The 22754-nt window shown below is 36.2% G+C and overlaps 6 protein-coding genes and 2 pseudogenes across 6 annotated transcripts in view; 3 read left to right on the forward strand and 5 right to left on the reverse strand.

The window, feature by feature from the left end:
* The window catches only part of LOC109124834 (probable prolyl 4-hydroxylase 3), a 6992-nt gene extending 6336 nt beyond the window's left edge, over positions 1 to 656 (reverse strand). The window contains exon 1 of the mRNA XM_010461407.2: positions 414 to 656. The gene's annotated coding sequence lies outside the window, so the exon portion shown is untranslated. The remainder of the gene's footprint in view (positions 1 to 413) is intronic.
* On the forward strand, positions 3166 to 5102 carry LOC104740727 (pentatricopeptide repeat-containing protein At1g20300, mitochondrial). Its single transcript, XM_010461410.2, has one exon. It carries the CDS (start codon positions 3270 to 3272, stop codon positions 4878 to 4880), a length of 1611 nt encoding a protein of 536 aa, XP_010459712.1. The 5' UTR covers positions 3166 to 3269; the 3' UTR covers positions 4881 to 5102.
* Positions 6498 to 7768, forward strand: LOC104740728 (uncharacterized protein At1g76070-like). The gene has a single exon (XM_010461411.2). The coding sequence runs from the start codon at positions 6752 to 6754 to the stop codon at positions 7496 to 7498; it is 747 nt and encodes a 248-aa protein (XP_010459713.1). The 5' UTR covers positions 6498 to 6751; the 3' UTR covers positions 7499 to 7768.
* LOC104740729 lies at positions 8294 to 9363 on the reverse strand (annotated as a pseudogene).
* On the reverse strand, positions 12846 to 14249 carry LOC104740730 (24-methylenesterol C-methyltransferase 2-like). The gene has a single exon (XM_010461412.2). It carries the CDS (start codon positions 14153 to 14155, stop codon positions 13055 to 13057), a length of 1101 nt encoding a protein of 366 aa, XP_010459714.1. The 5' UTR covers positions 14156 to 14249; the 3' UTR covers positions 12846 to 13054.
* Positions 16859 to 17670, reverse strand: LOC104740731 (plastocyanin major isoform, chloroplastic). The gene has a single exon (XM_010461413.2). It carries the CDS (start codon positions 17562 to 17564, stop codon positions 17061 to 17063), a length of 504 nt encoding a protein of 167 aa, XP_010459715.1. The 5' UTR covers positions 17565 to 17670; the 3' UTR covers positions 16859 to 17060.
* Positions 18016 to 18884, forward strand: LOC104740732 (mitochondrial import inner membrane translocase subunit TIM17-1-like). Its single transcript, XM_019235900.1, has one exon. It carries the CDS (start codon positions 18075 to 18077, stop codon positions 18744 to 18746), a length of 672 nt encoding a protein of 223 aa, XP_019091445.1. The 5' UTR covers positions 18016 to 18074; the 3' UTR covers positions 18747 to 18884.
* LOC104743412 lies at positions 19932 to 21030 on the reverse strand (annotated as a pseudogene).

A 22754-nucleotide genomic window follows, 5' to 3' on the forward strand; every position in this document is an offset into this window, starting at 1 on the left:
ACTAACCAAGAAGTTATGGTAAACGAAAGCTCGAGGCTCCCAAGAAAGCACTTCAGTCCACTGGTCTCCTCTCGTCCCAAGTCCCTCACTTCTGTATTCCAAAAAAATGAAACAACTTTTTTAATCATATAAGGGAGATCAATGAAAAAGGAGGAAATTTCAGGGTTTCATGCAAATAACAGAGTAGGCTTCTCTTTTTCACCTCTCAGTGGCAGCTCGTCGGAAATAAGAGAGATCAATAGGAGAAGAATCGTCGTTGTTGTTGTTGTTGTTGGTAATAGGAAGAGAGAAAACACCAAAAGCCAAAAGCATTAAGAGAACAATCGTTAGCATAAACAACATAAACAGAACCAGCATCAATGTCGACCATTTCCTCGCTTGGAATCTCGACTGTCTCACTTTCGCCATCCAAGATCGATCCACCCCCCCCAAACACCAACACCAACAAGAACAACAAAAATTAAAAAAAAAAACTTGTACAACGAAAGAGAGATCGAAACAAACAGCGAATCCTAAAACCTCTCTAGAAGATGCAGAAAACCAAAAAAAAAAAAGATCAAATCAAATATTTATAATTCGGGAAACTAAATAACGTTTCTTCCTTCTTGTAAGAAGAAGAAGAAGAAGAAGAAGAAGAAGAAAAAGATTCTCTCTCTTTCTTTTTTATTTTATTTCTGTCTCTCTCTCTCTCTCTCTCTCTGTTTCTATGTTCTAACGCTACGAAATGACATATGTACCCTTGGATACGTGATGATGTGGCGCTATTTTATGCTGGGTAAATAGGGATGATTTCGTCATTTACTTGTGATTTGGTTCTTTTTCTTTCCCAGCACAATGTTTTAATTATTAATACACCTGATGAATTCAAACCAATGGGCTATTTTGTTGATTACTACATTTCCATACAAAACTACATATGTATACTCTTTATCTTTGACTACAAAATCTACAACATTTATGGTTTTCTCTTTTCTTTTTTCCTTTTTTTTTTTTATTAGTCTACTCAAAACTATTATTAATTTTGATGGAAATTTATAGTAACCAAATTTTTCAAAAGAACAAAAAAAAAAGATATTGTAGTAACTAATACTAATAAAAATGTAGTACAATTTAAATAAGCAAATCAAACTTAATTTTAGTCTCAAAATTAGTTGGTATTCTCGTTGTTAAATCGTAAATGTAATGACAAAACACACAGATTTACTGAATAAAAGTAATAAATAAATAAAAATATGGTAAAGATGTGCTGAAGAAACCCACGTTAACGAGATTATTACGCGGATTACGTAACGAGAAAAGTCAATGTTGTCAACGGCACGTTTGCTAGTAACATCGTTAATAAGTACTACATTTTACCAAAAAAAATTCACCAACTTCCATGCTGCTGAAACAGATTGGGCTTACTAAGCCTGGAATCTTTGATCCAGAGACTTCTTCCATACGCATATCAGGCCTATCTAAGCCTGGAATCTGGATCACAAAACTATAAATCGTTTCATCATCATCAAAGAATGGGTGGAACACAAAATCATAGACGTGCGTGCTTGATATACAACATATATATATCCATATTAATTATCACAATAAACTCGCATAAAAATACTATATACTATAAATTCTTAATATATTGGATCAGCAAATTCAATTTCGTCCACAACAAGAAACCCATGTTTGTGTTCCCATCTCAATCTTCCCAACCAAAAAAAAAAAAAAACACTCTTTCAATCATGATTCACATGCATTTATACAACAACGAAACTCGTCGACCTTAGGTAATCCAAGAAGAGTACCAAACGACTTATCGATCATTCTTTGAATGTTTTTTTTCAAGAAAAATATACATCCATGACCATGATCGCCTGCGTGCTCGTGTTCTTCGTCGTCATCAACTGGCACTTCCCGCCAATACATACGCTTGGAAGAAGTTTCTGGATCAAAGAGAGGCTCTTTAACTTTGACGAAGCACCGTTTAGAGGACTTAGGCTTATGCTCGAACGGAGGCGTTTGTGTCCCAGCTGGATAACGAGACGGAATCAGATTCTTTAACGACACATACTCCTCTGTCTCCTTCTCATTCTCCAGCGTCCGCACCGACGGCAATATTTGGTAAGAACCCAGTTTTTGCTTTTTTACTGATTGTGTTCTGCTTTTGTGTTTCCCCCTCTATGTTTGGATTACTAATAAGAATAAACAACAAAAAGGTTACACAACTGTAGATTAAGGTCGGTGTAGGACTTAAATTAAATACTAGTCCTAGATTGTAAGAATAGGATGGAGAAGACTTAGACAGCATAAGCGTGTGTTGTTAGGTCTTCTGAATGTAAAGTAATGTGTAATTACCAAAGCTAATCGGATTAGGATGTAAGATTAGAGAAGAATTAAGCTTTGGAAGGAGTCTTTCTTTTTTAATTAGTCCTAAACCATTTGTCATTAGGATATCTATTAAGACATTTTGATAATTTTTAGTTTTAGTATATTGTCCAATAAGCTAGGGTTGAAACTATCATAAATGTTTAATTCTTTTAATAAGAGAATATTTTGCCGGTCAGAAAATTGTCTTGGTCAAGATCAAATGACTAAAGAGAAACAATTAGCATCATCCAATATTTTACTTAATCTAAATGACTCACATGATCTTAGCTCCTAAAAAGGTGTTCACACATCATATAATACGTACGTGTAATCGACTAATGTGTTCTAATGTATATGAGTATATATGACTAGGTAGTCTTATACATGCAAATAAACTTCCTAATTTTCATGACATTCTTGGACCTTTGGCAGGCATAGATAAAAGTTTAACATAACCAGTTGAACTTCGTTCAGGAATATGATTACAATACGAAGATACTTTTTCTCTATGATTTGAATCATAGGTCTAATAAAAAGTTTAAATTTAAATGGTATATGAACAATTTAACTGGCTCCTATGAAATGGAAATGTTTATATATATACGAATTTGGAATCTGGATAGTGACAAGCAACGAGATACAAGTCCTTAAGATTTACCAATACGATTTATTTGATCATAGATCACATAACTATTAAACTATAGGTAGTAGCTCCAAATCCATTTGGAAGCAAGGCAAATCCAAATGAATGCTCTAGAAACGACGCCGCTTCAGGATTCATTTGGAGAAGCAAAGCAAATTTGACCTTTTTCAATAATTTTGTGTATACATAAAAAAGTGAACTTCCTTCTTCTTCACAATCGCCACTCTGCTCCGTTCGACGTTTAGAAGAGAGTGACCACCAAAATCTTCCACTAATGGCGTTAATACGATCAAAACTCCATCTTTCTCGAACCCTTTCCTTCATCACTCCTCTTTTACCAAAACCCTTCTCCACCTCCGCAACTTCTCTACTCCATGACCACGAAACCGACGAATCCGCCGCCGCCGCGGACGTCTCTGTCCCTATCACACCTTCCTTAACTCCAGAAGATACACAAACAGTAGAAAAGTTACACTCAATCATCAAAGATCACTACCGCAAAAACCCTACCAACTCCAACGACGCCGTCTTAAACCCTAGCTTAACCCTCGCATCACTCTCCCTCGATTTCTCCCAAATCGAAGCTTCTCGAATCTCTCCTTCCGTCGTGCGATGCGTCATAGAGAAGTGCGGCGGTGTCCGCCACGGGATCCCTCTTCACCAGTCTCTAGCTTTCTTCAATTGGGCAACTTCACGAGACCAATACGACCACGAATCGCCTCATCATCCTTACAACGAAATGATCGATCTTTCCGGTAAGGTTAGACAATTCGACTTAGCTTGGCACTTGATTGATCTAATGAAATCAAGAAACGTCGAGATTTCGATTGAGACCTTCACGATTTTGATTAGACGTTACGTTAGAGCTGGATTAGCTTCAGAGGCTGTACATTGCTTTAACCGTATGGAAGATTACGGTTGCGTTCCTGACAAAATCGCGTTTTCGATTGTTATTAGTAACCTCTCTAGGAAGAGGAGAGCTAGTGAAGCTCAGTCTTTTTTCGATAGCTTGAAAGATAGGTTCGAGCCTGATGTTATAGTGTACACCAACTTGGTTCTTGGGTGGTGTAGAGCTGGTGAAATCTCTGAGGCAGAGAGAGTGTTCAAGGAGATGAAATTGGCTGGGATTGAACCTAATGTGTATACTTACAGCATTGTGATTGATGCCTTGTGTAGATGCGGGCAGATCAGCCGTGCTCATGATGTTTTCGCGGATATGTTGGATTCGGGTTGTGCTCCGAATGCTATTACTTTTAATAACTTGATGAGGGTTCATGTGAAAGCAGGGAGAACAGAGAAGGTTCTGCAGGTTTATAACCAGATGAAGAAGCTAGGATGTGAGCCTGACACTATTACTTATAATTTTCTGATTGAGACACATTGCAGAGACGAGAATCTTGAAAACGCGGTCAAGGTTTTGAACACGATGATCAAGAAGAAGTGCGATGTGAATGCTTCGACTTTTAATACGATATTTAGGTACATCGAGAAGAAGAGAGACGTGAATGGCGCTCATAGGATGTATTCGAAGATGATGGAAGCCAAATGTGAGCCGAATACGGTGACTTATAATGTACTGATGAGGATGTTTGCCGGGTCGAAATCTACTGATATGGTTTTGAAGATGAAGAAAGAGATGGATGATAAAGAAGTTGAGCCGAATGTGAATACTTATAGGCTTTTGGTTACGATGTTTTGTGGGATGGGACATTGGAATAATGCTTATAAGTTGTTTAAAGAAATGGTTGAAGACAAATGTTTGACCCCGAGCCTGTCTTTATATGAGATGGTTCTTTCACAGTTAAGAAAAGCCGGGCAGTTGAAGAAGCATGAAGAGTTAGTGGAGAAGATGATTCAGAAGGGACTCGTCGCTCGGCCATTGTAGGAAACCTTCCCAAGCATCAAAGAAGACACTTTTTTTTTTCTCTCAATCATTTTTAAGGATGTTTTTAAAGCTATTTTATTGTCGATCAGATTGTAACTTCATTTTGGGCACAACACAATAAACTTGCGTCTAGAAGTATTATTGTACCATGTACTCTCTTTTTTTCTTTCTTGATTTGTACTATGTTCTTCGTTTACTCGAGAAATATAACTTTTTGGGTAACCATGGGAGTATGATGACAAATACTAAATGTTTTGCCTGTTTAGGTTCTGCAGATCAAAGTGATGAAACATAATAGATCAACTAGTAAGAACACATGACAAAAGCCATGTTATGTCATGTGGTATAAGATATGATATCGCAACAGACCAAGAAAGCTGTTCAAGACAGAGATTAATTAAACAACAATGAGACCAGATAATCTAGTTGAGACGTTGGCTCTGAGTGGTATAGCATCGATCTCTTGGTCAATTGCTGTTCTTTAATTTATCATATATTTTTACAAGATTAACGTTATTTAATTATTAAAAGATTCCGTCGGTCTGAGTTTCATTAAACTGTCATTTTCAACCGTACTCCACGGCCGGTCCAACAAAATATGTGATCCAAAGCAAAGAAAAAAAATGTGGCTCTTTATAAAAAAAAATTAGTTAACAAAAAAAACTAAATCCTTCAAACTAAATCAAAAAAAAAAAACCTTACAAAAACTACTTAATTGATGAAAAGTACGCAATAATGTCTTAAACAACTTGAGGTGATTGTTTTGAAAGAAAAATTTTAGATACGACAGTTGTTTAGGTATTCAAATAAACAATGTTTTATAATAAACTTAATCATATTTTTTCCCTTTTTGTTTAGGTTTAGGAATTAGAATTTTGTGTTATTTTAAAAATAATTAAAAAAAAAAGAATATAGATATGATATTAATATATATAAAAAAGAGTAAAAAGATGTGGCCTCTTTTATGCTTATATACAATAAAACCAATTATCCATTATATATATATACATCAAAATATGGCTATATGAAACTTCATAGAAAGAAAAAAAAATTTGGAGACCCTAAGCATGGGCTTAGCCCGCCTGTCCTCTCAGGGCCGGCCCTGTGTATATCACTCATAATTTATCTTCTATTTATAATCTATCTATCTATTAGGATCTTTCTCATCATGTATGCAAAAAAAAAAAAATGTTTGAATTTTAAACAAAAAGGAATTGGGATATACATGAAGAATGGAGAGAGGAAATAGTTCTCAACTGTAACAAAAATGGTGGTATTAACAAATGTTTAAAAATGTTTTATGATTACACACTTTGTCATGTATTTGACCAAAAGCCAAAAAAGGACAAGTGTTCACTTTATACATCGCTTTCAATCCCCCAATTAATTATCGGTTTACCAGCTGTTCATGGACTAATAATTGTCATGTTAAACTAATACCTAAACAATTAAGCATAAAAATCAGGTGGCTTAATAAATGGTACAAGCACAACACATGTGGGATTAGAAAGTCAAATAAACAATATAACTAATCCGCGTAAAACACGAAGACAAAGGAAAACTATAAACCAAACAAACGGAAACAAACATAAGTACACTTCAGCGTTCAAGTTTGTAAACCGGGACAAAGGTCGGCCGTATAATAAGTCTATAAGACATAAATGCATTCTCCGGTTTAAGTCAAAAACTGTATGATAACGACACAATCCTTCTCCGGTTTAGCTCAGCTTTGACCTAAACCCCCCCCTCCATGACGTCATCACAGTTGACAATTTCAATCTAGTTCTTCTTTTGTCTTCACTTTCTCAGAAATTTCAGACACAGCACATATAAAACCAAGAGAATTCTCTGTTTAGCATTTTTACAAATAAATGGAAAAAGGTTCCAACAGCAACAAGTCCACAAAGTTCTCGAAGATGCTTCAAAGAGCTTTATCAATCGGTCACAGTGCGGCACCGTTTAGTCCAGGAAGAGATTTTCATCAGCACCGTATGACCTCGACGGTGAACAGAGGAATTTTCTTCTCCAGTCCGTTGGTTCCCACGGCGGCTAGAGTTAGGAGAAGAACCAAAAACGAATCCGTTTTTGCGGAACCCACTTCGCCTAAAGTCTCCTGCATCGGCCAGGTCAAACTCAATAAGCCCAAATGTTCATCGGAGAAGAGAAACAAAGAACCTAATAACAATCTCAAAACGGCGTCGTCTTTGTCTTCTTGTGTCACTATTAAAGAAGAAGACAAAGGAAACTTTTCGAAACTAAAACGTCTCTTCTCTACGAAAAGCTTTTTGTGGAGAAAATCCAACTCCAACTCCACCCCCACCGCCTTCGCCACGACGAGTGAATATCCGGCTGCGGCGGTCGAACCGGTCCCGGCGGTGGATGCGCCTTCGTTAGGTAAAATGAAGAAATTCTCGAGCAGTAGAGGAGCTCTCGGCGGATTCGATTGGACGGCGGAGATGAAACGTCAAGAATCTCAATCGAATCTCACGATTCCATGCTCTGTGAGTATGCCTCTGACTCCGTTAGAGGGTTTGAGTCTGTGTCCGAAACCCAAGAGTGAAGTTAATCTGTGGAAGAGAAGAACCATGGATCGACCAAAAGCACTTCAAGTTAACTAAAAGCTATTTTTTCTTGAATTTTCTTCGTTTGCTTTTTTCTATGTGTATATTTGTTTTTATGTGTCTGGAATTTTGTGTCTACCACGATGATGATACTCGTTACGACGTATACTCAAGTCTGAATGTTGTGAATAGACAGAAAACAAAAAGAAAAGAAATATTACAACGTGTGTATAGATCAACACGATTTTTGTTTTTGCTTCTCTAGACTTATTATTAATCGCAATCTTTCTTTTTGCCCAGATATGATAAGGTGATATTGGAAAACTAGATGCGTATATCGAGTTTAGAAGTAAACATAAGATTATATAAACGACTAAGATTTGATGTTTCTAACTTCCCCTTAAGGCAATATAATGTAAGGTTATAACAGATGTCAAGTTTGTACGTTTGATATAAGAATGTTAAAGAGAAATGGAGGATAATGATCAGTGATCACATCCCCTTTCTTCTTGGTTATGTTGTTTGCTCTCTAACTTGTTGTGGCGTAACATAGGCATATATATTGGAAAATTTCACAAATATCATTAATAGCAAAAAAAGTTTATACAATGTAATAGCCTTTTGAGCCTTTTGAACAACAACAACAACAACAACAAAAAATGTAATAGCCTAATAGGTCCAATATTTTCTTTTGAGCAGCAAGATAAAACATCAAAACACCACAACTTTAAAATTTTCTCAACCACTATTACACATGAGTTTAACTATACTTATGTTTGAGTAAACATATGTGAATATGTCAAGATTTTTCACAATAAACCTATTGTCTTGTCTAACTAGCATCTTCCACATTTTACAAAATTCCATACATACTGGATTCCCTGGCGCATAAGTCGAACCTTTGTAGGGCATCTTTCAAGCCTGAACCAAGCAATGTTCCTCGGATGATGAGAGCTCCACTTCCACACCTTTGCTAATATCTAACTCCATTAATCAAAACTCCTAACCTTTTCATGTTTGTTGCTAATTCCGGATATAAAGAGACAATTATATTTTCGATAGGCTTAGATTTCAGAACAAATATTGATTCAAATATGTTTTTTCCTGTAGCAACAGCCTCACGTCCTTTGAATGTAATTCACCCCCACTAAAGAATCCTTGGTGAACTTCCTTGAGAATTTTCAAAACATTAGCCAATGATCCGTGGCCACTACTCTCGTCTCTCTTCTCCTCTGCGTAAGATTTCGACCCGACATGATCATAATCTCTAAAGAAATTGTACTTGGTGATCTGCACCAGATTCCTATTGTGGTCATCAGACCAAACCTGACGAGTGTCATCCCCAATCACAACTCCACGCTCATCAGCCAACACAAGATCAAGCGTCTTAGAAAAACCACTCTCCTCTCTGGTAATGACTCTGTCCCCAAAATATATTTTCTTCGTAGTCGCGATTTCCCATCGTGTATACATACATGGAGAACAACTCGTTGGCATCTTTCAGAAACTCGTGCCCAAAAGGTCGAAGCTTTATCAACATCTCTCTGCCGAGTGTCCAAAGATCGTTCCTTGAGTATGATTCCCCCAAGAGATACTCCTCTGCTTTGGAAAGCCGTGAAACCGTAACGGAATGAAGAAGGGTGTGGTCCAAATCAAGGACTAGATGAAGTTTCTTCTCGTTGTCACAAGCGAATCGTGTGTTAGGGTTTTTGTATCCGACACGGCTCTGTGGCTTAACTGTAAACCATGGACGAGATAATCGAATGCTCGGCCGTAATCTCTATCTACCGTCGATCTGCAGTTACAGCAGATTCCGTAACGGACGAAGAAGTGACCACAATTTGATGTTGTTACCCTTTTAGATTCTAGTCCTAGAAAAGCGTTTTCAATCACAGGCATCGTTAATTCTGAGATTTTTTATTTTTTCGGCAAATCAAACTTTCTTTAGTTGTAAAGATAGGAAAATAACTGCGTAGAAAATCCCCGTTCAAGCGTAGGGACAGTATTTATAAATAATATTTTACTTCCCAATCTCATTGGCAAGCGATGTGGGATCTTAAATCTTTTTATCTTTTAGTTATTTTTTCCATTTTTTTCATCATGTTTCCATTATTTTTCATCATGTTTCTTAACCTTTTATGATCCAATTATTGGGTATAATTTCCGTGATTCTATTTTAATAATGGAAATATTCTTTATACTATAAAGCACAAGTCACTTGTCCAATAGAATTAAGCTACATCTTTTTTTTATATAATTAACAAAAAAAAATGTTACTAAATATCGTGTAAAAATAGGTTTGCGCTTCAACTGATTCTTTCCCACGATCGCAAATACTCCACTTCTTTCTTTAGCAATAGAACAGCAAATTTTCTACAAGAAGCCTCTGCTTCTCTTCCTTCTATCAGTAAAAAATTTTGAAGTTGTCGTTTCATGTTCTACATTTAGATTAACATGTACTTACCTTTTGCAATTCACAATTTGTTTCGTATTTCTAAACGTCGTTTTTAAATGATCATCAAATTCTTTATTTCTCAAATTTTTTTCTTTTGGGTTTGCAGGTTCAGATCAGCTCCGTCTTAAACAAATATCAGACCTCTGTCAAATTTTTAAAAAACCTAAAAACCTTTAATAAATTTTTTTTTTGAAAAAATTGGACCCTTTTGCTTAAAGAAATTTTTTAATATTTGGGATGGACCCATGGCATTTGCCTACTTTGCCATGGGGTAGAGACGGTCCTGGTTCAGATTCCAGCTTCTAATTAGCCGTCGTCTCTTAATTTGAAATTTCTGACCCTAAAGAGATGTTCTTATCTGCAGGTACATAATCTCAATTAGTAGCAAATCATGTGAAGCTTATTATGATGCAAAGGGAATTTGCTTTGCTCTAACCAGTTCTTATAGAAAACACATCGTCTTTTTGATTTATCAGCTATATATCGTCCAATTCTATTTCCTTTAATTGTCAAACCAATCGTTAGTTGTTCCAACTCCATAAGGATATCTAATTACTGTTACCATCCCATCTATTAGTCTGATGCTATATATGATGCAAAGTTTCTAAGACTTAAGAAACTTCGCAAAGTAACAAACAACATAAATATTTATTCTCGGCGTTTTTTTTTGTTGTGTTCAGATAAATTGCAAGTTTTAATTGTGGTGTTTCAAGTAGTAATATGAAGGTTGAAAAACGTTAATAGGAACATAACTTTTGTCTGCATTTAGACTTTGTTTAAAACATAACTTTTGTCTTTGTTTTTACTTTATTTGGCAAAGGAAAATCTCTTTCTTTGTTTTGCTTACAAGTGATGTTCTCTTGGAAAACAACTGATTTATAATATAGAATAACTCATCCATTTTCATTTTCCTTGCTATTTTGTTTCAGGTTCACCTTAACGACTCAAAACATACAGCTAGCTTCAGAGCTTCAAACTCAAGAAGAGTACAAGTGTACAACACCATGACCACAACCACGAACTATACTAACCATAACACACCAATTATATATCTGCACTCCTATTCTCTTCCTGCTCAAAGATCCTTGGTTATCTTGAAACAAAATATCCTTCTCTAACCGTGGGATCAACACAAATAATATACCAACTACAATTATAGTAAAGATTCTTATGATTTTATCATTTTACTTTTCAAATAATTTCAATTGACTGCTCTTCGATCTTTTCTCATTGCACTATTTGATGACTTGGTTTACGGCACTACATGGACGTCTCCAATTTTTATTTAATTGTGTTTTATTAATAGATGAGTTAACCAGAGTCTTTAATTTCTTTGCAACAAAATTAATATAAAATACACATCTTAACTTAATTATTAGTTTATTAGAATGGCATTGAACATGGATTACAAAGTTTACATTACATATTAACATGTAAGCCAATCTCTTCGTATAGATAACCAACCTTTTTTTGTAATGTGTTACAAAGGTTTGAATTAGAGAATTTGTTAAGAGCATTATTTTGACAATCTTACAAAATATTCTAATTCATTTATTATATGTGTTACAAAGGTTTAAATTAGAGAATTTGTTAAAAACATTATTTTGATAATATTACAAAATATTTTTAACTAATTTATTTCTTCGCGCATAGCGCGGGCCATTACACTAGTATTGGATAAATTCTACTAGAAATATATTAATTTCTCTTTGCACAAAAAGTAAATAAATACGAAAATATAAATAATTCTCTGAGGTTGTTTGATATGGGCGGCGACAGCCAATAGATAACGATTGTTTGATGAAAAAACCTAATCTTTTTAGGAATTTTTAGGAATTGTTGATCCTATCAAAAAAATAAATATTTTTTTGAAGAGAAAGCTTTGATAATATATCTTAAAATATTAAAATGCAATTTAGCAAAATATTAGTTTTTGCCTTTTTCCGTTAATTTGTAGTTTTATATGCTCTTAGACGCTAATAATCGATTTATTTGAATTAGAGGTCTTTTCTCTTTTCTTTTTTCTTTTTGGGAGAGAAACACAATATGATCAATTGTTTGTTTAGTTTTTGCTTCACACAGTATATACATATTAATTGAGGTTGTAAACACTTTAACAACCCTACATCCAACAGCAATCAATACAGTAGTATTTCTATTAACATTGAAATAATAAAATCATTTTTCTCTATGCATCACAATCAAAATTAAGGATTTATGTTTTCTGTTTGAAACATCATAGTAAAAAATCCAGATCATGCCACAAAAGACCTATCAGATAAGACAGTGATGTTATAAATTTAGCTCTACTTCTCTTCCTGTCATTTTCAGTGTGAGTCATCACGGTCTGGAATCAGAATCATCACACCCACACAAATTAAGAGAGTCAGACACTAAATCTATACAACAGTTCGCCAAAATTGGGAGATACAAAGGAGAAATATATGTGTTGTTACATTTTTTTAATCAGATCCTAATCGTAATTAGGAAAGAATCACGTGAATTATAGAACAAACTAAACCAAAACGTATGATCACAAAAACTTTTTATGATATCGAATTATCGAAAATCTATAATATAATACCGTAACCAAATAATTCAAAATGCAACGACGCACGCGTTCCCACTCTCTCACCAGTCACCACTATCTATCTCCGTGCGACAAAAACCTAAAAGCTTCTTTAAAATTCTTGTCGCGACACTGATTTTCTTCGAATTAATTTTAATCAAATACTAGAATTTATTATTTTTCTAAACCAGAACACAATATTCAGACAGTCACTCACATCAGTCAGTAGTACTCACCCAGGCTGTCGACACCTAAGTACATTTTCATTTTACTAACCTAACACTTAAATAATCTTATACAATAAACACACTTCAAAAATACTACAACTAATCACCCTACGTCTTAAAAAGCTCTACTTACGCTTCCGGCGGAGAAATCAATAGTAAACCTACGATTGTTCTTATAAGCAAAAAAAAAACTAAAAATTCTCAAAACACAAACCAAATTTAAAATTAAACACAAAAAAGAGTACATTAACCAAGTTGAATTAACTTAAAAATAAAAATTAAGAAAGTAAAAAAAACAAAATGAGACAATTCTCCCCATACGGCGAAAGATCTTTTTCTACCTTTTTTTTTTGTAATAATTTTCAAGAACTCTCCTCCGGTGGCGGCGGCGATGAAGATTCCGGTTTTCTGCAGAGAATCATATGCATCGGAGAGAATATTCCGGTTTCGCCTCCTCTGGTCAAAAAATCAGCAGTCTTAAACAACATCTCATGAACATCAACAGTTCCTTTAGGCGCAACTCCTACAGCTGACAATATCTGAACCACAATGTGGTTCCTCCAGTAAGCAAGCCTACCCATCTTAAGCCTAGTCCACCACGGCTGAGCCGGTGGAGCAGCCAGATCCTTCTCCTTCACTATCTCAAACCCAACCTTTTCAGCCGTCTCAGCTATGTCCACGTAAGCCCTAAGCCCAGGCAACGCGTCACCTCTTTCAATCCCTTGGATCACCTCCACGTGTTCATCATCCTCCGCCTTAAACTTCTCCGTCGTGACCCACTCGTATGACACGTACATAGATCCGGGCTTCAACACCCTGTAGATCTCGGCGTACACTTCCTCGAGCTTCGGCGCGTGACACGTGGCTTCGATGGAGTACGCGCCGTCGAAAGTGTTGTCATCGAACGGCATCTGGAGGAAGTTGCCGCACACGACCTCGCAAAGCGCGTCGAGCCCAGCTTTCTTGTTGTGGAGACGAGCCCTGTTCACCTGGTACTCGTTAATCGTGATCCCAACCACGTTGGCCCGCGAGTGAGATGCAATCGCTCGCATCGGACCGCCGACGCCGCATCCGACGTCCAGGATCTTTTGACCGGGTTTGACTTGGATCAGATCTACGGCCATCTCTTCGTGGAGGCGCGTGGCGTCTCTGTGAGATTTGCCATGGATGGAAGGAGAGAAGTGGAAGGACTGTCCCCATCCCCACTCGTAGATGTCGGTGACGAGGTTGTAAAACGTGTCGACGAAGTCTGGAACTTTCTCGGCGGTTTCGATTTCTTTAGGACGGCGGAAGAAAGACCAGTATTGTTTGTAGTTGTCTTGGACTTTCTCGGCGGAGATTGAGCCGCCGGAGAGATCTACTGCTCGTTTGCCTTTACGCTCTGCTGGACCGAGGACGCAGAGGAACCAGTAGATACCGACGGCGACGAGAGCGCCGGTGATGAAGAGTGTTAAAGTCTCCATTTTTCGTGAAGAGTGAGGGAGAAGAAGAAGAAGAGAGAGAGTTTTACGCCTCTTCTCTTTTTTTTACTTCTTGCCGGATTTATGACAAAAAAAATTTGGAGTCTTTTATTTATTGTCAATAGATATATAGGTTATACTGAGAGAATCTTTAAACCAAAAAGACAAAAAAAAAACCTAAAATAAAATGGAAATTACAAGCTAAATTAGGAATAGTTTAAAAATTTTGATTTTTGTTTCGTTATTCCGTAAAGGTTGTGCAAATTCAACATACAAACTTAAAATTAAAAATCCAAAACAAGAAGAATATAATTGTTTTTTTTTTTGAGATTCCATTTTATCAGGAATATATTTTTTTTACCTTGCCAGTAGGATAATAATTGTGAAAAGTAAATTTTGGAAGAGAAGGTCTTTACTTCTTTTTTTTTTTGTTGTTGTGTGGAATAAAATGTGGTTGACGCTAATTTCGCATTCCAAATATTTATGAGAAGAGAACCTGATTTGCTGCTCTTTGACTAATCCAAGGAATTGTAACGCATGGAAACAGTTTTTGCATTAAAAGACAATTTATTTGAAAAGTCTCCAAGGAATTGAGTCTCAATTAGTATTATTAGAGTACCAAAAAGAAAATTAATAACTAATGGAATATTTAGGAAAACAGTAGTAAATATATTAATAAAATAAATGGATAGAGAAAAGTGAGGGGGTGCGTAACGCCAAATTAGAAGTATGGCCGTCTTCGAGGGAATCACGTGTGGTGGAAGAGTAGTACAGCCTCTGCTTCTCTCATATAATTACAATTACTTGATAACAAAATTAGATTTAACTTTGTCCAAAATAATTAGAAGAGTAACCTTAGATTATGCAATGTGTCTTTGTGCTTTTCATGTATTCTCATTTCTCATACATTAGTCTTATATTTTTTCTTTATATATAATAGAATTGAACCATTCCTACTAAACCTTGTCCAGATTCAAACTTATCACTTGCAATTTGGCAATCCATTAGCCATCATGGTTCCTGCCAACTCCTCCTTTGGAAATAGCCAAATAGGCATATTAGCCAATGCGTCACTTTCGATCCTCTCTAACCGCAGCTGCAACACCGACCTCTACCCACCTTCACTTCATTTGCAAGCTCTTATCATAAGTATACTTAATGGGCTTATTACCTTGGCTTTGTGATTTGTATCCTATATTCCTAATACATGGTTTACCTAGAATATATCCTAAACACCAAAAATGTCTTTATGAAAATTCACAGAAGCAAAGTCAGCAAAATTGGAAACTAGAAAATAAAATTGGAAAGTAGAAAAGTAAAACTGATCTAGTATTTTTTTTTTTTTTCTAACTAAACAACAAAGATGAATGGACACTATGAGAGGGAAGTACCGACCAGAGAAAGTGAAATCACGTGGAAGCTTCTCTTTTACATACATAAAGAAGGCTTTTCGAATTGTTTACAAAAGTCGACTCATATGACTCCGTTGATCTGCCCTTTACCATCTTTTGTCGCTTTCTTGTTTGGCTTGTGTTATCAGACCATATCATCTCAAAAGATGCTCTTTCCCCCTTCTTCCTTTTTTTTTTCTTAACCTTTGGATCTCTGATGTCTTCTGAACTGCTCCTTTTTGTATTTTCCCACTCTAATAGACACAAAATATATATTGATATACTTTTGTTCGCACAATAAAAAAGCCACAAAGCACAACTGATAGTCTGACTCTGGGGCGGATCCACCTTGATCAAGGGTGGTGCATGTGCACCATATGAAATTTATAAATTTAAGAATTTACATACAAATTCTTAAAGGTTAAACTGGTCTAATGGTAAGAGTGCACCAGATTAGAAAATGAGGTCTTGGGTTCGACACCCTCTATGTTCCACCGACACCCTCTATGTTCCACCTTAATAGTTTTTTGTACCTGGTGTCAAGTTTGGCTAGATCCGCCAGTCTGATTCAGCCGAATACATGTAGAAACGTATATCTCTTCGCGGAGTATCTATTGCATGTACTAGTGGGCTTACTGGCTCAATCACTTTAATGGGCCACTAAATTTTCCCGATGGTTAACTTTCGAACTTCACTAGTCATTAGATTCGACTCAAGATGAAATGCATTGTTTAGTAACTGAATCTGTCCGACCATAAATTAGTGATCAGTGAAATAGCTTTTTTTTTTTTTTTTCAATGATCAGTGAGATAGCTAAAACCCCTTATTACGAAAGGACAGAGTTGAGATGATTGACATATACACATTCTTACATTTTTTACATGGGTTTTGGCTAGATCTTGTAGAAGATTTAATCTTAATTTTTACACTGGATACCTGCTGTAGTTACACATCTCAATATATCTTCATACTTGCTACAGCCTACAGTTAGATTCATATATGTTATGGTTTAGTGAACATATACAGGGTGCTAATGAATTTCTACACTGTTATGTGAACTAAGATCTTGTTCAAAGAGACAAAGACATATTCATTATCAATAATTTCGCAAACATCATACCAAAGTATCTTGAACAATCTAATAACACAAATAACCTTCCCTCTACTTTACCAATTACCATTTTGCAGTCATTGACTTAATTTTTTTGCTCCAAATTAGACATATAAATATAATAACTAAACACTATAAAAAGCGCTTATTCTACCATTTTGTCAATTCTATCACATATTCTTAAGAAGTAAGAACCTTCAGGAGAAGACATAATTAACTACATATGATTTATTATAAACCAACAAAAAGCAATTTTATGGAACCAGTCACATTACAACAACCACGATCCATTCGATTCAACACTCTTTAAAATTACAAAAACCACATAATAATGTAATAATGTAAGAATGTGAAAGAAAAGCCTCTAGTTGAGTCCGAGACTCCCTCACTTACTCACACACAAATTTTAGTTAACGGTGACTTTACCGACCATACCAGCACCCTGGTGTGGCGCGCAGTAGAAACTGTAAGTTCCAGGCTCGGTCAAAGAAACCTCGTAGGTCTCTCCGGGAGCGTTAAGTAGAGCTTCCTCGCTCATCGAGATCTTGGCCACGTCGACGCCACTTGGGATCTCGTCCTCATCGAACACAACGTTGTGCGGGAACCCAGCATTGTTCTTGAACACGATCTTCTCTCCTTTGGAGATAGAGAAGTCGTTGGGAATAAAAGCTAATGACCCATCTCCTCCTCCCAAGAGAACCTCTATCGCCATGGCGTTTCCAGCCAAAGCAATTGAAGCTGCAGCGGCTACGGCCGCGACTCCAAAGTCCTTTAGAGATGACTTCACAGTAAGCTTCGGTGACGCAGCAACAGCGGTGTTGATTCTGACGGAGGCGGAAGGTTTGATGGTTGAGGCTTTAAGGCCGGTGAAAGATGGGATCGCAACGGTGGCTGAGGTTACTGAGGCCATAATGAAGAAAGAGATTCTTTAGTTTGATGAGATAAGGTTTTTTTTTTTTCTGTTTGCTTATTCTTTGAGTTCGATTGAGAGAATTGTGAGTTTTATGTGGTGAGAGAGAGAAGTGAGATAGGACAATGGATGGCTCTCAGACCAAACTCCACAGACACGAGTTATCTGTACTGACGCGTTGTGATTGGTTGATTTTAGATACTTGTGTCGTGACGTGGCGAGTATTTGTCCACGTACGCGTTTTTGTGTCAAAAATAAGATAAGGTTCTCAAATGACGTGGCATTTTTATTTTTTTTTATCTTCATAATGATGCGCGTATTTACAAATGGGCCTTGATGGGCTTTGACTATCGTCAAAAACGTGATGAACACGAAAAGCAATCACGGTCAGTTATATTTTTCCATTTTTGTACTACTTTCTTTTTCCTCGTTCTTTAAAATTCATAAACTCTCTAGGTTTCTTTTCTTAAACCCTAGAAGTTTTTTACTTGTAGAACAAGAACGAAATCGATGGCAACTCCAGACAGTACGAGAGAACCATGTCCCGATCGGATCATAGATGACATCGGAGGTGCGTTCGGCATGGGTGCTGTTGGTGGATCAGTGTTCTACCTCATGAGAGGAATCAAAAACTCTCCCGCCGGCGCTCGTCTCTCCGGCGGCCTTCAATCTCTTCGAATGAATGGGCCGAAAAAGGGGGGAAGCTTCGCCGTGTGGGGTGGTCTTTACTCAGCCTTCGATTGCGCCATGGTGTACGCGAGACAGAAGGAAGATCCATGGAACTCGATTATTGCCGGCGCCGCCACCGGAGGATTTCTCTCTTTGCGTCAAGGCCTCCGCGCGTCCGCTAGTTCGGCTGTAGTCGGGGGTGTGTTACTGGCCCTCATAGAAGGAGTTAGTATCACGATGAACAAATTTGGTACTGTTACGCCAAACGAGCAGTTCATGCAGGATGCTGCAGCTTCTGTGCCGTATGGTGCGACTACTATGGGTCAGGTTTTTGGTCAGCCTGTACCGGAGACGACTTCTTCTTCTTCTTCTTCTTCTGGTTCGGAGGCAAGTTCGGGATCTTGGTTTGGTTCTTGGTTTAAGAAGAAGGAAACAGAGGATGATTCAGGGAGCAAAACTCACATTTTGGAGAGCTTCGATGCACCCCCTGTGCCAACTTACGATTTTAAGTGATGCCATTGAGGTCTAGATTTTATCTTTATGTATTTGAATTTAAAAGAGCTTAAGTTCTATAATCATTTATATATATTCTGCAAAACGCTTGATAGTTTTCATTTTAATCTTTTGAAAGTTAGAGCCTATTTCGATCTATTAGAGTATCAACAAAGCTTACTTATAATCTATAATAATATCATAGTACTCGGATGTGATCAGCAAAGTTCTTTGTAACTATAGGCGATTTTGAAATCAGAAAGAGCCTCTGCTCTGCTTTTTCCTTTAGTAGCTAATTCTTCTTCTTCTTTCAACGTAACTAGCTACCCCACGCGCCTAAGAGCTACATATGTAGATGACAGACACACTACATATTAAGTCTATGTGGATATGATCAGACTTTTGTGAAGTCTCTTTGACTGTTTCAAGGAATCAGATAGTGAGACCGGAGAAGTGATATAAGCACCAATTGGTTGATTTCATTTGGGAAATTGGTGCATCAAGCTAACTTCTTGATCCTTGAACAAGAAGAGAAGTGAGACTTGATCACTGAATTTGGATTGTCTATACAATATATTATATATGGAACATGTTATTCTTTTCCTTTTGTTCATGCTTCGAATCAAACATATATCTCCATTTTCATTCTTAGTTTGACACAACCAGCTTCTAGTTCTAGATGAGTTATCTCTGCATTTCATTTAAATTCCAGATGTTTTTTTTTTCTTTAATCTAATTGGTTCAATGGTTTTCTTACCAGTTGTACGATAATCGATAAACCATGGCTTTGTTTCAAGTCAAGGTTAACTTTTTTGGATCTACAGGTTGCAACTTTTCTTCCTCATGAAAACTGTTTTAAATGTATGTATATATAATCTCGCTTGTGTTTTAAAAACATTTTCTTATACAACTGCTTTTTTTACACAAAATACTTGAAAACGTCAGAAAGGCATATGAGAAACAAACATTCTTTTATATATCAGGAAACTTTATGTATTAATATTTTATTGACCCAAAATAAGTGAAACATGAAATAGTTTACTTGGTTGTACCAATGATTCCCATAACTGCTCTTAGATAAAAGATGCGTGGGTCATCTTCTTCAGATGCTACAAGCGCCTTATAATTATGTGCGTCCTCCTCGACAGGGAAGAAGGATGGGGTAAATATATAGGAATTCCAGCTTCTGTGGGATCTCCATTTTGTGGCTGACCCTAAAACTCCCCAACTGTCAGCTTCCATGTCATACACATGAAATAAAACTCCGAAAGCATATTTCATCAACACCCTCACCACAAGACGCGTGCCGTCGTATGTAACCATGTTCCAGTCTAAAACAATATCGTCTTCCATAGATACGTTTTTGATCTGCCTGGCAAGGGTCCATTTAGGCTTCCGGAGTAGTGTGTAAAATGAGATTGTTTCTTTTGTCCCTGATATTAAGGTTAGGCAATTGGTCTTATCGTCTGCTGCAAATAACAATTTCATATCTTCTTCCCGATGAAAAGTTGAAGGAATGAAGCGTCCTTGCTCTGTCTCAGGATTAAAAGCTATGATGCTCACGTCGTTTCTCAACCAATGTAGAGTGCTATGCAAGTAAACAGGTTTCATATATCTTGTGAGATCACTTTTTGAGTCATCAGTGATGGTGGTTTTTGATAATCTCCATGAATCTCCGTCGCTGATTTCGAATCGACACCTCTTCTGCATCTCAAGTATGCAGACAATCTTGAATCTCTTAGTTGTTGGATTTACCACAAAACCAACGCACATCGCTCTAAGATGGTCTTGAAACCTGACATTGAAACCACCAACTATTCTAGACAAAAGTATTGATCCAGAGTGATCCAAGAACCGAAACCTCTTTGTGAGGGGATTTGCGACGAAGAGGCCATTGATGTATAGTAGGAGAAGGCCCGAGGATGAGCCAAAAAGGGAACATAGGTTTCTAAATTTAAAAGTTCCCTCTGACATAGCATCCCATGAAGAGGCGAAAGGCTGGAAGTAGACATAAGTGACGATAAAGCTGCAAATGTGTAGCAAACTAGGTACGGCCCGGGAAAAGTATCCGATTTCAAACATCGGGTCGTCGGAAATATGCGACTTGAAATATCTATCAGTGCATCGCATCATCGCAAGAGATTTGGGTTCCAATCTGAAGAGAATGTCGTCGAGGAGATGCAAAGGTAAACCCTTCATGGTCGAAGATGAATCTAAGTGATCATTTCCTAGTAAACCATCCATGATCAGAGATGAATCAACCTTTACACTACAATCTTCTTTTGTTTCCCTGATTTGCTTATGAGGTGAGATTGTTTAAAGAGCATTTTTAATTTATAGCTAGCTAGCAAGACATTAAGAAAAAAGAAATGTGACAATCAAGCACCATTATAAGATAAATTAAACTTTACCCAATTCTACTAGAAATAAATATTATGACATTTCCATGGATTTGAAAACAAATATATAATAAATATCTTTGATGAGATCAGGAGAATTTATAAGACAAACTAACGACTTTAAGTTATGTTATAGACTTATAGTCATAGACAACAAAAGAAAGGAAAACTAATGATTAATTGATAGAGGAAAACTGCATAACAATATGACCATTACAAAGATAAATTAAAAATAACCAATTCTATTAGATTTATGACTTTCCCATAGATTTATAAAAATGTATAAAATGCCTTTGGATGCAAATGGCAATCATGAAAACTCATAAGATTATTATGTATTTATAGTTTTTTAGATTGCAAGGTAATTTATCAGTTATTATTTTCTATATTTTGGAGAAAAAAAGTTAACAGATATTATATCCAATCATAATAATTTTTTGATTGGTTTCTTAAATTATTAATTAGAGAACAATGTAATTTTATCAAAGTTGATTAAATTCATAATTGGACAGCACTCCAAATCCACTTTCAAAATCTTTTAGGAAAATCTCTTAGGAAAATCCATAATGTATTAACATTCATAGATTTGAAATATGTTTCCCTGAATCAACAAGGTTTAGAAAGCCCTATTTACATCATCAACTAGATATTCGGATGCTGCACAATATTTTTCTCCATTTCTCTATATTATGGATAAAAATAGAGAAAAACAGATTTCTAGTGACACAAGTTGAAAGATTTTGGATGATACCCATTGCAAAGCTTGTTCACTTTCATTATGACATGTGAAATTAAGATTTAGCATACGAAAATCTAAAGAGGGTAAAAAAGGTTGTTTTAGTGGCTCCATATTACGCTGAATTGTTTTTTTTTCAATTTGTTGTTAATTTTGTGAATTTGTGTGATATATTACTAATTTGTGAAACTAATCATATTGGAAAATAGCAATCTTTAGTGATCATGTAAAGAGTTTTGAAAATAAACATTTGCCTTTCTTTTTCCTTGGCTTTGAATTGTTGTACAGTATGGTGTAGATAGGACTATGGATACCAATATTTTGGTATGCAATATATTAGACTGTAGTATAGAGCAAACTAGTATGGAGTTTATAATGATATGAAGCTCTTGAGGAGTGGAATGAAAAATGCAGACCAACAGTGAATTTACAATGGTATGAAGTTGTATGCTGAAATGCATACTAGTATGGAGATTTTTAGTATATATTGTTGCATACTGGTACGCAATGATGAATGATAAATTAAGTGCGGACTAGTCCAATTTTAATCCGGTCTGGAGCATACTATGCAACCATTCAAAGCCTATATGTTCTTGTCTTTTCTAAATTCCTGTGTACTTGATTTTTTCTTGATATCCATTATGTTCTTGCTTGTTCTTGATTTCAATGTTCTTGTTCATTTCTTAATTATGTCCTGGAGATATAAAACATTGAGTTTGAATTTATGTGGGCGAGATTACGTTAAAGGCCATCCCGGTGTTATGAGGATTTTTTAATTCACTATCTGCAGCCAGCTCCCTTGCAATACCTCTGGACTGGCAGTCTTCGCCCTGTGATCAAAGCAATCCCTCGAGAATTCAAATTCTTTAATCGAAAGAAAAAAAAAAAAAAAAA

The sequence above is a fragment of the Camelina sativa genome, chromosome 14, assembly GCF_000633955.1.
Source record: "Camelina sativa cultivar DH55 chromosome 14, Cs, whole genome shotgun sequence".
Classification (NCBI taxonomy): domain Eukaryota; kingdom Viridiplantae; phylum Streptophyta; class Magnoliopsida; order Brassicales; family Brassicaceae; genus Camelina; species Camelina sativa.